The 15,964-nt window shown below is 43.3% G+C and overlaps 1 protein-coding gene and 1 long non-coding RNA gene across 7 annotated transcripts in view; one reads left to right on the forward strand and one right to left on the reverse strand.

Annotated features, from left to right (window-relative positions):
* Positions 1 to 15,964, forward strand: part of LOC123801484 (uncharacterized) — a 35,454-nt gene that overhangs the window by 1,441 nt on the left and 18,049 nt on the right. For both annotated transcript variants that reach the window (XR_015722562.1, XR_006782248.2), the window contains exons 2-3: positions 10,583 to 10,719; positions 12,153 to 12,272. This is a non-coding gene — a long non-coding RNA (uncharacterized LOC123801484). The remainder of the gene's footprint in view (positions 1 to 10,582; positions 10,720 to 12,152; positions 12,273 to 15,964) is intronic.
* Positions 7,189 to 15,964, reverse strand: part of CAGE1 (cancer antigen 1) — a 57,233-nt gene continuing 48,457 nt past the window's right edge. For 4 of the 5 annotated variants that reach the window (XM_045811506.2, XM_087857966.1, XM_045811504.2 and 1 more), the window contains exons 9-11: positions 14,220 to 14,288; positions 11,713 to 11,749; positions 7,189 to 7,819 (exon numbers count right to left, since the gene is read on the reverse strand). In XM_045811506.2, the coding sequence (XP_045667462.2) occupies positions 7,613 to 7,819; positions 11,713 to 11,749; positions 14,220 to 14,288 (313 nt within the window). In that variant the 3' untranslated portion in view covers positions 7,189 to 7,612. Of the gene's footprint in view, positions 7,820 to 10,694; positions 11,602 to 11,712; positions 11,750 to 14,219; positions 14,289 to 15,964 lie in introns of those variants that run through there. The other variant, XM_087857967.1, reaches the window with a different exon arrangement.

Consider the following 15,964-nt stretch of genomic DNA (forward strand, 5'->3'; position numbering starts at 1 on the left):
CTTCCTATAAAAACCGTCCATTTTGTACACCTTGTCCTCGGAGCTATCCCTTGCTAGATGGGATGCTGTCCAATTCATGAATCACTTAATAAAGCCAATTAGACCTTCAAATTTACTTGGTTCAGTTTTGGTTTTTTAGCATGGCTAAGGCAGCTGGCAGAAGCGGAGGGCACCCTCCCACTCTGCTGCTGTCTCCATCTCTGCTCTGCTGCCAAAGCTGCCACTGTGCCAAAATCATCAAGGCCATGGCCACCACTCTGTGGCTAAACCTTGCCTAGTACTCTCTACTGGTGAGGGAACACTCTCCCTCCCCAGCTTTATGTTTCGTGAGTTTCCAATCAGGCCTTTTCTGAGTTCCTGATGTCTGACAGGTTTTTTCACAAACACATCCTTCTATTTAACTTGCTGCTGTCTCCTCACACCAGAAAGCATGCAGTGTGAACTGTGTCACAGACAATAGACATTATACAGTACTCAAAATCACCTCTTCCCTCCCTTCTGGACCAAAGATATCTCACTGACTCCTTTCCCTTCAGAGGACTGATTTCCAGTGGGGTGGATTCTCATTATAATTAAAATGAGATCCTAGTAGGTCTTTCTCCCCAGTTCGCAGGACATGTTTAGACACAGCCTGAACCAGTAAGGATAATCCAGTTAGGCTTAACCTGGACTGCCACACCAGGTATTAAATGACTTCTAATGGATTTTATTTGGGACTTGAATTTTAGATAACCAGCTCTTAATGCTCGTCGGGGACAAATAAAATGTGCCTATTCTGGATGTGACTGATGTGCAGAATTTAGGGAAAATAAAAACATACAACCAGAAAACAAACTTATGTGACTGTCCAACTGGTATAAAAAATAAAAAGTAGTTGCCTGTGGATCCAGGAAGTAAAATACTCACCCTGATCTGGGGGCTTACAAACCTTGTATTATGATCTACAGTCTCCCTCTAATAAGCAGCTTTCTCTTGGCGCCCACCCAGAGCTCTCCCCCTTCGTTGGTTCCAATCCTTGATTCACTGAATTAAGAATCTGTCCACTAATATAAGGGGCACCTGGCTGGCTCAGTCGGTAGAGCAAGCGACTCTTGATCTTGGGGTTGTGAGTTTGAGCCCCATGTTGGGTGTAGAGATTACTTAAAAATAAAATCTTAAAAATATGTACTAATTTATTTAGATCATTCCAAATATTTCCCCATGCTTTCCCTCTCTCTTACCTCTGCACCTCTCTCTCTAAAGGTACTCGTTTTCCAGGAATATACCACATCCTGGTTATTCTCATTCACAGGGCTCAGGCAGATCTCCGTTGATTTTCACTTTTGTCATTTTATTCCCTTGGAATTTGTAGAAGCAGAGCCATCTCTTCCTCTGATTACTTAAGAGTTCCCCTCAGCATCGTTGGCAAATGGGATCATTATGCACCGGTTTTTGTTCTATTCTATTTCTCCAGATTACCACATAGCTGAGGAACTTCCTCATGCCCCTTAAACTTTTGCTCAACTGTTAACCCGGTTAGCAGGACTTACTTTCACTACCTAATTTAAAATCACAACTCTCCAACCTTCCCTCCCCAACACTCTCTCTAATTCCCGTCTCTCTACTCTCCTTCATTCATAGCACTTGTTACCTTCTCACACAATATATAGTTGGATTATGCGTCCTGTCTGTGGACATCTTGAGGCCGGCGAGCTTTGTGCCTTTGAGTCAGTGTTCCAGAAGTGTACTCTCTGTGGTAACTCAAACTATTTGTTGACTTTGTTGTATTGTTACAAGTGACGTCTTTTCTCCACAAAATGCAACCTCAGTTCAATTGTAGGCTTAATAGGAAATGCAAAAAATATCAAGCAAAAAAAAAAAAAAAAGTTGTGTTTATTGCATGCAAGCAAAGACTTAAGTGTTCTCTTCACCTAGCAAGGGGTGAAGAAAAGAATTGGGGTTTTTTGTGCTATCTTTTACCTCTGAAAGAAAATCCTCATGAAAAGGGGGCACCACAGGAAAAAGAAACAGAAAATTAGGAAGACTTTCAAAGGAGTGCTGGCTCTCCAGCCCGACTTCTCACTTAGAAGGAGGGCTTATGTTCCCTCCCCAGCCTCCCAGGCTCTCTTTCCATCTGGTTCTCTTTATGCACAATTCACAAACCTCCCCAGCTCAGATTTCCTTGAAAAGAACTGATGAGCAAAAGCATAATCATCTGACCACTGTCCACAAAACCTGCCACTTCCCTCCATCTGTTCACTTAGGTTCTGCCCTCCTTTCTGTTACAATAAAAATATTTATAGGCCCACAAAAGGCATCCACCGTTTGTAGTCTGCATCCTATCTCCTGCTCAGAAACGTGTGATTCTGAGAATAGCTCTCTCTTCTCTACCTCATAAAAATTTTCTACTTCTCCAATTCATCGTTCCCATCAACGTACAAACCTACTGTAATATTGCCCATCTTAAAAAAACAAAACTACCTGTGGCCCCTGTTCCCCTTCAGCAACAGCCTCATTTCTCTGCTCTCTGACGCAGTAAAACTTCACTATCTCAGCTTTCAATTTTCTACTTACCTATTCCAACTAGGCTTTTATTTTCACTGCTAAAACATCTCCATCTTGCTAAATTCCGAAGTCCTGATCTGAGCCCTGCCCAGCCCCTTCTTTCACACTTGTCTTTCCAGGCTCGGTGACAACCTTACTCCGCTAGTTTTCTTCCCACTTCACCAGCCCCTCCTTCTCTGTCTGGCCCCTAAATGTAGGCTTGTTGGAATGGATATACTATGTAAGGCTGGAACACTCACCAGCTCCCATTCTGCGAGAGGGCCTGGAAAACACTCCATCTACCAAAGCAAGAAGGAATGCACAGGAGAGAAGGGCTCCAGGCTCGCTGAGACCAGGGGCTGGCTATCCTCTGTGGAGCCCAGGCTAAGGGTTAGAGATGCTGTTACAGAACGGGGCTGATTGCAACGAGGACGAGAGGATGAGAATGAACGGAGGCCAGGTGGCACCCCTTAACCATCAGAAATAAGGTGGGCTCAGTTATCACTGTGAGCTGCAAAATCTGAACAGGGGAGTGGAGTGGAAAACAGGCAGGAGGAGTAACCTGGAGAGAGGCAATGGTTACTAAGATTAATAATACTACCCAACTTAGTGTTAATTTATACCATTCAAGAAATTAAGAAAGATTAGGAGGAGGCTGAGGGCAGTTGCCGAGTGAAGTCACGATCCCCTCCTCAGAAGGGGCTGAAATGTTTCTCAATTCCAGAACTCAGTAACTGAAGAGAAGCCAGGGTGCTATGATGAGGAGCCCCGAACCATCATAATTCAGTAGTGATTCCGCATCCTTCTTCAAGGGGACCTGTGGACATTTGCTCACAGTAACCGTGCGTTGAGGAAAGGGGAACACCCAGACCTTTGGAGGATTGTTGGACACAAGGTCTGAACTGATGTCATATCCAGGACCTAACTTGCCAGCATGGCCCCCTTTTAGGGTAGGAGTATAAGGGAGCCAGGCAATAAATGGAGTCCCACCCTGGGTCCAGCCAACAGTGGGTCCTTTAGGTTATCAGACCCTCCCATATTTGGTGCCTAAAAGTACAGATGGAATGGGCATACTTGGTGGTTGAAAGAACGCTTACATTGGTTCCTAGGGGAGCCATCAAGAGTATTATGGTAGGCATTTGGGTGGCTCAGTCAGTTAAGCATCTGACTCTTGGTTTCAGATCAAATCATGATCTCAGGGTCGTGAGATCAAGCCCCAAGTCAGGCTCTGCGCTCAGCGTGGAGTCTGCTTAAGATTCTCTCTCCCTTTACCTCTCCCTCTGCCCCTCCCCCATTCATGCATGCTCTCTCTCTCTCTCTCTTAAATAAATAAAATCTTAGAAAAAAGAGTATTATGAGTAGGAAAGGCTGAATGGAAGCTTCTCTAACTGCCACTACCACTCCCCTTCCCGACAGAGAGAGTAAATTAAAAGCACACTCACATCCCAGGGGAAGGGGAAGGTGTGTGCCACTCTCATAGGGGCGGTGGTCTCTGTCAAATTCCAATTTAATTTACCAGCGGGCCCCTCCAAAAACTAGATGGATCATGGCAGATAACAGTGAAGTACCAAAAAGTAACCGAGTAGCAGCCTCAATGCCCCACGCTCCAGCACAGCAGCTGATCAGTTTGTCCTACTAACCCTTCTCTTGTATATTCCCCAAGAACAAGACTGACCAGACTCCTGGGGGGGGGGGCAGTGGTGAAAGCAGTGATTGACTACAAATAGGTTGGAGGAGATTTGGGGTGTGTGATGGAAATTTCCAAAACTAGATTGTGGTGATTACTGCATGACTTTAAATTTACTTTATAAATCACTGCGTTCTACACTTAACAGAGGACTTTAAAAAAAAAAAGGTTTTATTTATTTGAGAGAGAGAGTGAGTGAGTTGGAGAAAGAACAGAGGGAGAGGGAGAAATAAGCTCCCCACTGAGCAGGGAGCCTGAGGTGGGGCTTGATCCCAGTACCCTGGGATCATGACCTGAGCCGAAGGCAGACACTTAACCGACTGAGCCACCCAGGTGCCCAACAACAGAGGACTTTTACAGTATGTAAATCAACCTTCAATAAAAGGAAGAGTATATTTAAAGATTTTATTTATTTATTTGTCAGAGAGAACACAAGTAGGGGGAGCAACAGGCAGAAGGAGAGACAGGCTCCCCAACAAGCAAGGAGCCCGATGTGGGACTCGATCCCATGACTCTGGGATCATGACCTGAGCCAAAGGCAGACACTTAACCAACTGAGCCACCCAGGTGCCCCAGGAAGAGTATATTTAAAAAAATATATGTATTAGTTGTAGTAATTCCTTGTGTATTTATGCACCGTAGTTTTTATACCTTTTTGTGACATAATAGAAAATATATATACTGGTCTCTGCCCTGGTTCCTAGCATAGAGCACCTGACCCTTTTGTATATTCCTAAGTGCGAAAAGCACTAGGAGCATCTTTTGTTCTAATGAGGCAACTCTGGGTCAGCTCCTGGATGGCTCCTGGATGGGGACTGGTCACTAGAAAGGCCAAACCATGATTAGAAGGTTGGAATTTGCAGCCCTACTCTCTGTTCTCCAGAGGGGGAAGGGGTTGGAAATGGAAATAATGATTAGTCTTGGCTACATGAGGACACCTCCATAAAAATCCCAGAAGGATAGGATTCAGTGAGTACCAGGAGGGTAGCACGCCCCGACTCCACGGGGATATAATCTCCTGCCCTCAGGACCCTCCCAGACTGTATCCTGTGCAACTCCTCATCTGGTTGTTCGTCTGTATCCTTGAATAAAGTGTTAAAGGTACATGTTTCCCTGGATTCTGTGAGGTGCTCTAGCAAATTAATCAAACCAGAGGAGGGGTTTGTGGCAACCTCTGATTTGTAGACCAAGCACAGGGAACAACTTGGACTTACGCTGGGCATCTGAAGTGGGTGGGGGCAGTCTGGAGGGACTGAGCCCTTAACCTGCAGAAGCTGATGCTACCTCTAGGTAGGTAGTATGAACGGAGTTAAATCATAGGACCCCAAGCTGATGTCGCAGAGAATTGCTTGGTGTGTGAAAAAACACCAGGCACCTGGTGTCAGACTGTTTTGAGTGTGGTAGTAGCACGAGAGTAAAGGGGAAACATGGGAGGGAAGGAACTGTGCTCTTCCTAGACACAATTCTCCCGGTACCAAAGGTCTCTGATAGGGACATTCAAATCCTCTAGTCCACATGGAAGTGAATGTATCAGTGTAGTGGTTGTGCTATGAAATCATGGAGATTCTCTTCTTGGAACATCTTCATTGACCTTGGCCCCATTTATTATAAGGACCCCCAAGAGTACACCAGTGTCACTGAATTTTTCACCATATCGTGCTCACTGGAATTTCTTTAAAAATATATTCTAATTAAGGGGCACCTAGGCAGGTTAGTCAGTTAAGCATCTGACTCTTGATTTCAGCTCAGGTCATGATCTCAGGGTTGTGAGATCAAGCCCTGCATTGGGCTCTGTGCTCAGAGCAGGCTCTGCTTGGGATTATCTCTCTCCCTCTCCCCCTGCCACGCCAATAAATAAATAAATAAATAAATAAATAAATAAATAAATAAATAAAAATCTTTAATATATATATATATATATATATATATATATATATATATATATATATATATATATATATTCTAATTGTTCTTCATGTAAGCTTGGCCTTGCTAAATACAAGAGGATCTGTGTTAAGTTTCACAACTTACCCCTGAGGTACAATCATGAATTCATACTGACTCCCAGAGTCCTTTGTAAATATTTCCCGGTGGACCTGCTAGCTTTGAATTACATGTCACTTGCTCATAACCCAGAGTTGTGTTTCTATAGGCAAATGTCACTATCTTTCAAAGATAAACATAATGTACAAATATTTACATTTTTACAATAACACAGTCCTATAATTGTTGTTTTTAAAGATTTTATTTATTTATTTATTTGACAGAGAGACAGACAGCCAGTGAGAGAGGGAACACAAGCAGGGGGAGTGGGAGAGGAAGAAGCAGGCTCCCAGTGGAGCAGGGAGCCTGATGTGGGCCTTGATTCCAGGACCCTGGGATCAGGCCCTAGGCCAAAGGCAGACACTTAACGACTGAGCCACCCAGGCACCCCAGTCCTGTAATTGTTCTTAACATAATGTGACTATAAACTCTGTTCTCACAACAGCTATATGGAGGAGCTGGGTCTTGAATCTAAATCTTAATGATTCCATGGTGAGTGCTCTTTTTCCTGTAGCCTGCTGTGTTCCGTGTGCTGTGGTTTAGAGAAGAGTGTGCTGAATACCATTAGAAAGTCTCAGGTAGGGGCACCTGGGTGGCTTAGTCGGTTAGGAGTCTGCCTTCGGCTCAAGTCATGATCCTGGGGTCCTGGGATCAAGCCCTGTGTTGGGCTCCCTGCTCAGCTGGAAGCCTGCTTCTCCCTGTCCCTCTGCCTCTGCTGCTCCCCCTGCTTGTGCTCTCTTGCGCTCTGTCAAATAAATAAATAAAAATCTTAAAAAAAAAAAAAGTCTCAGATAAAATAGAGGAGGGTTGCCTGGCTGGCTCAGTCGGTGGAGCCTGTGACTCTTGATCTCGGGGTTATGAGTTTGAGCCCCACGTTGGGTGTAGAGATTACTTAAAAATAAAATCTTTAAATAAACAACCAAACAAGTAAATAAATACACTTTATTGCTTTCAGATAGGATGAGGGTGACATTTAAATTAGGCCTTGAAGGATATAAATGTGTTAAATATGAGGAACTGGTTGGTGGAGGTGGAGAAGGGAGGAAGTTTAATTAGGGCAGGGAAGGGCATTCCCGGGAAAGGTAACAAGATGGCCAAAGGCATACAAGTAGTGTGGGGCCAGAGCATGTAAAGCAATAGATGTGGGACTACAAAGTAAGAATTTAAACCAGCCCTTAAAATATAATTCAATAAATTATGACACACACACACACATATATAAACTCCATGAAATATTATACAGCCTTTAAAAATGAGTGGCATATTGAGACTGGCAGTATGGAAAAATATTCATCAGAAACACTATGAGTCGAGATGCCTGGTTGGTTAAGATCATACGTGAAAGTGCTTTGTAAACTGTCAGTCCTTTCTCAGAAGGTATAATGGGGCGTGAAAAGAGAGCAACCACGATAGCGTTAGAGGAGAAGAGGACTGCAGGCAGGATTTTTTTGGGTGAGAGCAAGAATTCCGTGACAAGTTAAAAACTAAAGGTGGGAGAGAATCAAAACAATTGATGGGGCAAGTCCTCAAGAAGATGCAATGGGTCAGAATCACGGGAACGAGGAACTAGAAGGAAGAACAAAGTGGAGATAAAAACAGAAATCGTGAGGCAGAGAGGAAATTGTACCTCCTTGTCATATCCTGTGGTGAGAGCCAAAGCTCTGCTCTGTGAAGGCAGAGGCTGTGCCTGTTTCAAACCTTCGCCTCTCCCCTTGAGCCTCCCACTGCAGGAAGAGAGTGAAGCTTTCAGCCATGACCTCGCACTTACCGCGGCACAGCCCCTGGCTGCCCTGAGCATGCCTGTCCTGATTTCCTTTCTTCCAGGCACAGCGGAAGAGGTGCCCCTGTTCCTATGAGGTGCTGGGGAATTGAGTCTCTCTTTCCTCCCCTGAGACCTTGACTCACCAATTAACCCTGCTCTCCCCCTGGCCACTGGATCCTTCTCAGCATATATATAATATCTCCTGGATGTTTCACGGCACCTCACACTCATGCTGTCTTTCCCTGCACACCAGCTGTCCCTCTTGTGTTCTCTACTTCAGTAAGGACGACACACCCAGAACCCTGGTAGGCTTCCCAGCCTCCTCTGTCTTCACCCCCGCAGCTAACCAATTACCAAATCCTTTTCACTTTACCTTTGACATCACGGGGCATCCCTATCTTCCTCTTTACTCTCACTGCCCCGATTTGAGTTTCTGGTATCAGTTTTCCTTGCCTGGAGCGCTGTGGCCAGATCTCAACAGGTGCTCATGATTCCGACATTACCCATCATCAGCCCCTACCCTTCACACCACTTTTAGGGTGAGCTTTCGAAATGCATTGCTGACCACGTCATGCCTCTACTTTAAATCTTTCAGAGCTTCTCATGAGGATAAGGTTCACATTTTTTGGCAAGGCATACAATGCTATTCACGATCACCTTCGTCTCCTGCCATCTGAAGAACGTGGGTTTTAGATACGACTTGTAGTTCAGGGCATGTAACCCAGTGCCCGTCAGGCCTCCGCATGTTGAGTGTGCTGTTGCTTTCCCCTTCCATCTGTCCAGGGAATATCCATTCAGCGATAGATTTGGCTCAAGTGTCACCCTCTCTGGATGAAATCTCCCTGAACCTCCCGCACATAATCCTGGGCCATTTCATCCATGCTTCCAGAGCACCGGGGACAGGTACGCTGGCATCCCACTCTAGACCAGAGTCTATCCCCTTGATGATCTTTGCCTGATTTTACATTGTGTCCTTGGCATCTAACACTGAGGCTGTCACATAGTTTACTGAAAGTCACTAAATGTTTATTGAAAGAAGCCCAGGCTTAGACTCTGTGTCCTTGAGTCATGTACCTAAGGAGGCACATTCATTTTGAGACAACCTGCGGGTAAAAGATCATAAATGTCTAATAATATACATGCTGAATGTAGCGCTTATACACACGCTCCTGTTTGCAGACGACCTGTCTTAATTCCTTTCCAACTGCTTCATCACCTCCGTGTGCAGATTCCAGAACTGCATTAGCCATCTTTACCTTAATATTTGCCCTTCTCCTACGATATTTTAATTATCCTTAGAGGATCCCCTAAAACTGTTAATAATAATGTGTCTTTTTAAAATTTGAATCACTTCCAAAACTTTCAATTAATTTTCTAAAACACAGCACTGTCACAGCTGCGACAGGCTGTGCATTTCTCATTTGTCTTAAATGGTATTGCAACTTGCTGAATTTGCGAAGTTAAATTTTGTCTCAAAATTCACGTAAGATTTGTCTTACAGAATTCCTCGGCAAAAATAACAGTAATAATAATAGTTTTTATTTATTCAGCACTTCCTTCAAGGCCAGATATATATATTCTCTGCATATTTTCCTCTTGTACTTACCTAAGTAATTTAAGTGAGCTAAAATCATTTCTTCCCTTCCAGTAGTTGATTCAAAAGCTACCTCTCTATCCTGGCTCTGGGATTTATCAAAAAGAGTATATGCATGTATGCACATTTGTTTTTCTGATACATCTCACAAAATCAGTTGTCGCTGGTTCCTTTGTTTAAATTCAGAACTAATTCCTCAAAACTGTGTTAAAGTAGAAATTATGAGGGTTACATCTCAGCCCAGTCTTCTCCGTTCACCTGGGTTTTAATTCCAAAGGATTTCAGAATTAGTGTCTTAAAATTTGGTTGGTAGTAGGAAGAGCCTGTCTGCTTAGAGAGAAAAAGGATATCCTGCAGGGGGAAACAAAAAGTTGAAATGGGATACATTACTATTTTTATGTGTCATTAAAGGCTTGATAATATGGAAGTGGTATTCTGTGTGAATGAAAACAGACATTTGGAAAAGAAGCCACTGTATTCCTCTGTTTATGCTAAATTAGAATATGTTTCATTGTTCATGGGAATAAATTAGAAGAAAAAGAATCACATTTTTGGAATGTAAATTTCATCATTTATATAGATTTTAATGTATCATTTGTATGAATGACCTGGGTACTATACTTAAGTAATGACTCTGCTCCTGGATCGGTTGACAAAAATGAATAATGTTTAATCTTCAGTCCTGTTTAATCTAAATAATTTCTATTTCCTTCTAAAACATCTGGCATCTAAAAATGAAAGGAAAAAATGTATCTTTATTTTTTAGGAAACGTAGGCATTCAGTGACAGAGCAACTGATTCTTGATTCCCTATGGAATTCTTGATTACATATACAATTCTTATCCCATAAACAGCTAATTCTTAAATACACATGGAAAAGGGGTACAACCTATAGATAGAGGAACTTCGCAGATAATACCAATACTATAGTTTAATAAATATTTTGTTTGTTTCAACCTTTTTTCCCATTAAGGAACATAACAAGGAAAAAGGGTGTTTGAGTTTCATCTTTCTTGGTTTGGTTGCCGGCTGGCAGAATGAAGAAAAAGGAACAGAAGCAAGAATCTAAGTAATTCATGAAGTGACTTATCATAACAGCATAGTATTAAGGTATTCTCATAACTCAACTATAAGAACAGCTGGGGTTCAGCGGGGCATATAGAGACATACCCTTTGATTGTACTCCTCTTCCACTAAGCTATGCCACATATAAGCCATGGGTTTTCATGAATACATACCCTTGGCCCAGACTGGGATAAGGGCAACAGTGGCTGTATCTTCTATTGAGAATTATTCCAGCACGGGTAGCATTGGTCCTGGGTCCTGAGTCTGCCTAACACTGCCTCCTATTTCATACCTATTATGGGATAGGTGCTTGGGAATACCAAAATAAATATGAGACAATCCCTGTGTTAAAAGGGTTCTAGTCAAGCTGGGACTTGAGCTGGCAGGTAAATTTGTGAGGTGGGAACTAAAGTAAGGGAACGCAAGGAATCGAGAGAGAGCATTCCTGGCAGGGGAATCTGTATGGGCAATAACAGGAAGGCATAAAAATAACATAGCATGTTTGGAAAGTGGCAAGTGGTTAGATATGGTTGGGTATATGATGGCAAGAAGGAAGCAGTGAAGGAGAAGACTGGGTAGGAAGGTGAGGGCCAGGTCATAGAGGACCTTACATGTTGTGTTGGGGAGCTCCATCTGATCCAGAACGCAGTGGGGAACCACTGAAGCGTTTTATATAGAGAAGGGGCATCATCCTATTTGCTTCTGAAAGATCATGGTCTACTCGGTGGAGAATGGAAGGAAGGGGCACCAAGCTAGAGGCAGAAGCACCAAGTAGAAGACCGTCATAGGCCAGGTAAGAAATGACGAAGACCTGACATTAAGCAGTGGCTGTAGAGATGAAGTGAAGATACCGATAAAAGGAAAATTTCAGAGGGAGCGCTTCCCAATTACAGGATGAATGATGATCAGAGGCCGAAGAAGCCTCATCTGAGGACAGAAAGGAAAGCTAAGCTGAACATTCCTGAAATTTAATCTTGTGCTACTGTTGAATTACATGAAGATATAACATTCTTTGTAACGATCATCAATATGACCTACCATGGTCAAGGACTTTGGATGATTTTCTAATCTGGGCCTGTAGGAGAGAGAAAGAGAATGAGGTAAAAAACCAGGGTGGTGGCAGTGGTGGCGAGGAGGGCTAAAACAGTGAACCTAGTGAACAAGGACGCCATTATTTGATAAATTCTTGCCCCCACTTTCAAGGGGAAATTGCTGCTTAGGATAGAACCATCAGACCCTAAGAGTTTAAGCTTTTCAGTGTGTGTGATATATGGATCAGTCTCACTGCAATTGAATAAACATATTGAGCCACTGTCTTGCTATGTTTTAACATTCTCATGGGTTTCTTTAGGATAAGATTCTGGCTCCTTGAAAGTGATAAAGAACTAGAGGCAAAAAAAAAAAAAAAAAAAATCTGAAACTGCTAATGTGCTGTGCTCACTTTTGTCTCCTTATTTCCCGGTCTTCCACTCCTGAAGACAACCAGCACCAGGAGCACCGTAATTCTGAGACGGTGCAGAGGTAGTCTAAAGCACGTTCCCATTGCTGAATTTACTAAGGCCCATGGGAAGCTTCAAGGATGGTGGCTGAAGGATCCTGTAAGTCATGGGTTTTCTAAGAAACAGCCTTGATGAGTTGGAAAGGGTCTTGTGAGCTCTTCTGCTCCAGCGCACCCCCTGGCTTCAAGGCCAGTCTTAATCTATACAAATGGGCCTCAAATCCACCGTATAATCGGCTCAGTATTAGTAAACAACTATCTGAACTAGTGAAATATGTGAATTTATATGCTAATTTTCTTATTTTAAAATGATTCTGGGAAAAAAATATTCCACAGTTTCTCTCAGTAACACAGAGAAGATTCATACTCAGGTTAAACCAGCAGTTACTGAACATCCATAATATGCCAGGCATCAGATCATATTCTTTCATATTAGGAGAAAACTCCTCATAGTTAACCTATTGTTTTGCAAATACTAGTATAAATCTGCTAAGGGATTTTAATTTTTAAAACATAGTTGTATTGCAAATGGTCTGCTGAACATTCATAACTCACGACATAGTCAAAATGCAACTTTAATGTCTGCCGCCCATTTCTGCTCCAGGGAGCTTTTCCTCTGCCATTGGCTGAATATGCAGCAGGCCCAGTGAGGGTTTTTGCTTACTCTAAAATAAGGTCAGTCCTCACCGTGAGGCATGCACACAATCTCAATTCGGTAAGCAGAATGTCCAGTCTTAAATATTAATCCTTTACTTGTCATTCGAAAGTAGGGTTTGTCATCCCCCTCTCTAAGCTAAGCCTTGTAGTTGGTGGATAGCACCTGCCACTGGAGGTCAATTTCTGCTCTCTCTTCATTCTCCACCTTCTCCATTCGCAGAAGGAGGGAGAAGAAGTACGGTGATAGGACATTTTTATTTGGCTTGGTGGCTTCAGAGTCTCTGGGTATGGAATGTAGCTAAGCTGATTCTTTCTCTGCAGAGCTTGCCACAGCGAGGGACCTCTGTCCTACAGTTGCCCTTGACCGAGGCTGATGCATCTCTCTTTGGGTGCTCACTTGATACTCCTTCATCAGCCCCTAAGAATCTGGCATTCCCTTCCAGCCTGTTGCTGCTGGTGTCCATCCAGGCAGCTTTGGGCAGAGCCCAAGATAACTCAACCCCCTCCTGCTTGGTTCTTAACAAACTATCACACACATCTTTTGTCCTGGTGACAAGCTCAGAGAGAACCGGCCACCCCAATGCAGCCCCTCTGTGGGGCTGCCACAGCTTGCTCTAGTGTTCTCAGGGATGGTGCATCACTGATCCTCTGTTTCCCAACTTTTAGGCAATGCAGATCAAAGCTCTCCAGGCGATCTTCTGGAAACCCCCTCGCCAGGCTTTAGATAAAAGAGGTGAATTATTTGGGGGCAATGGGAGTCCACAACATGATGGATTCAAAGAAATTTCTTCTCCAGTCTTCCCTACTCTCCACACTTTTTATATATTGGATCTGGCCAAGAGATACGAGTCATCAAACAGGTTCTTTGACATTTCCTTCAGAAACTCTGCATGGGGGGAAACTCACTCTCACTTTAAGGACTGGCGACGGTTTTATTAACACCTCAGGGACTAGGCCTGGAAGGATCCCATTTTAACATCCTACTATGGTCTTAATCAACCCCATAGAGTTTGTGCATATACCTTGTAGCATGCATCAAATCTACAGAAATAACGGATTATACGTTTAACATTGGTGTCAGAAAATCTGGTCATAAAGTACGTATGTAAGCTGTTTTGCTGTAGACACAGTCGTAGGTCATAATCTTTATAGTATCTTCCTTAGGGGTGATTGTAAGTTCCACGAGGGCAGGTATTCTGGTTTTCCAACTCAAGTTCTACAAAAAACATTTATCAAGCAACTATTTATGCTAGGCAAAATACCCAACACCTACATATAGTTTATCTTAAATTAAGAGAAGGAAAAAAGGTTTTTTGATGTATTATTTATATACTTATGTTTTAAAGCTAAAGACATTATTATTTAGAAAAAAAAAAAGAGAAAAACTCACCTTGGTTTTCTCACTCTCTCTCTGGGCCTCCTAATTAAATCTTCCAAATGTTTATTTCTCTCTTCTAAACTGAAGGGAGAAACAATTGAGTTTTATGACTAAAATTGACTTTTCTAAACTATATTTTGTTGGACTCACTGGAGGATTTGAAAAGATGAATATAAATGGCAAATCTAGCTTTTTGGCAAAGTCTTTCATCCATCTACCTCACTGTACGACAATTTGGGATTCTTTCCTAGCAACTCCAATAATTTAATCAGTTTCTCCCTTTAGGGGTTCCAGTAGTGAGGAGGGAAAGTAGGCAGTAGTAAAAATAAAGTGACAGTTCGATGTCCTATTCATTGACACAGATAGTACGTAGAGAACTGATCCCTGGTTCCCTGATTCCCCACAAGGAAACCCAATGTAATCCTAGGGGCTAACATGTTAAAAACACAGCCCCTGAACCGTGAACTGCTTTAACATGGGGAAATGTGTAACGGTGTCATAAGAAGGATCACAGCACTCAGGTGCCTGTTAGAGATTTACTTATGTTTTCTTCTATGGCTCCTCGCGAGAGAGATACCGGCAGGTTCCCTTCTTGCCTCTAGGAGGGCAAATTCAATTAAAATGGTCTCTTCCCAAACTCGCTTTCCCATCCAGGGACAGTTTATTACTTTCCTGAGGCTGCCGTAACAAATTGCTACCACCTTGGTGGCTTGGAACAACACACATTTATTTGGGAGGTTAGAAGTCTGAAATCAGATGCACTGGGCTAAAATCGAGGTGTCAGCAAAGATGTACTCCCTCCAGAGGCTCAGAAGAAGTATTCTTTGCCTTGCCTTTCCCATTCTGTCTGGCTGCAGTCCTAATTCCTTGCTTCCTGGCTCGTCAGCACATTGCCTTTTCTGTCTGCTTCTTGCCTGATCACAGTGCCGCCTTCTGTCATCAAATTTCTCTCTGCCTCCCTCTTATAACAACAATTGTGACTGCATTTAGGGCTCCCCTGAATAAACCAGGCTAATCTTGCCATCTCGAGATCCTTAATTTAATCACATCTGCAAAGTCTCTTTTGCCAGATAAGGGCACATTCACAAGTTCCAGAGAATCAGATTCGGGTATCTTTAGGAAACCATTACTCAGCCTACCATGGAGATAGGAAATTCTCTTGCAGGAGTCATAACCTCAAATGCAAATGTCTATGGAAGAGTCAGGCAAGTATGTGAAATGAGTGAAGCCAGCTAAGGAGGGATTGGGGGCAAACCAGAGAGCATATACCCCTGTTGTAGAGGCCTCCTTTAGACAACAGGCTTGAGCAATGGAAACTTGATCAAGGCAAAAGGGCCCAAGGCGACCCCGACCCCCGAACTGAAGAGAGGCCCATCAGGCAACCCACCTCGAAATATCCATAAGCCCTAGCTGACCAACAGGTTACTTACAACCAGGCAAATTTACCCAAAAAGGGAAAATTCCAAATGTCCCACACCTCACCTTTCCCCTTTAAGTACAGCCCCCACCCACTGCCTCATGGCAGATAGGCTCTGCTTTGCTGTCCTGCCCACTGCTCCTCTGCAGTGTATTCAGTCGAATGTATTGAATAAATGTCTCTCTCCTTTGTTCTGCCTCCAGTGAATTCTTTCACTGCCTGAGAGCCCCAGCTTCCGCCGGATCAGGTCACCCCACGTTTGGGGGCTCCCGTCTGATGGGGAGAGACACTACACCTATTCCCTGCCTAAAGGACAAAGTTGCTACCTGGCTCTTGCCTA

This window comes from Ursus americanus, chromosome 32 (assembly GCF_024610735.1).
Source record: "Ursus americanus isolate L20-20 chromosome 32, mUrsAme1.1.p, whole genome shotgun sequence".
NCBI lineage: Eukaryota > Metazoa > Chordata > Mammalia > Carnivora > Ursidae > Ursus > Ursus americanus.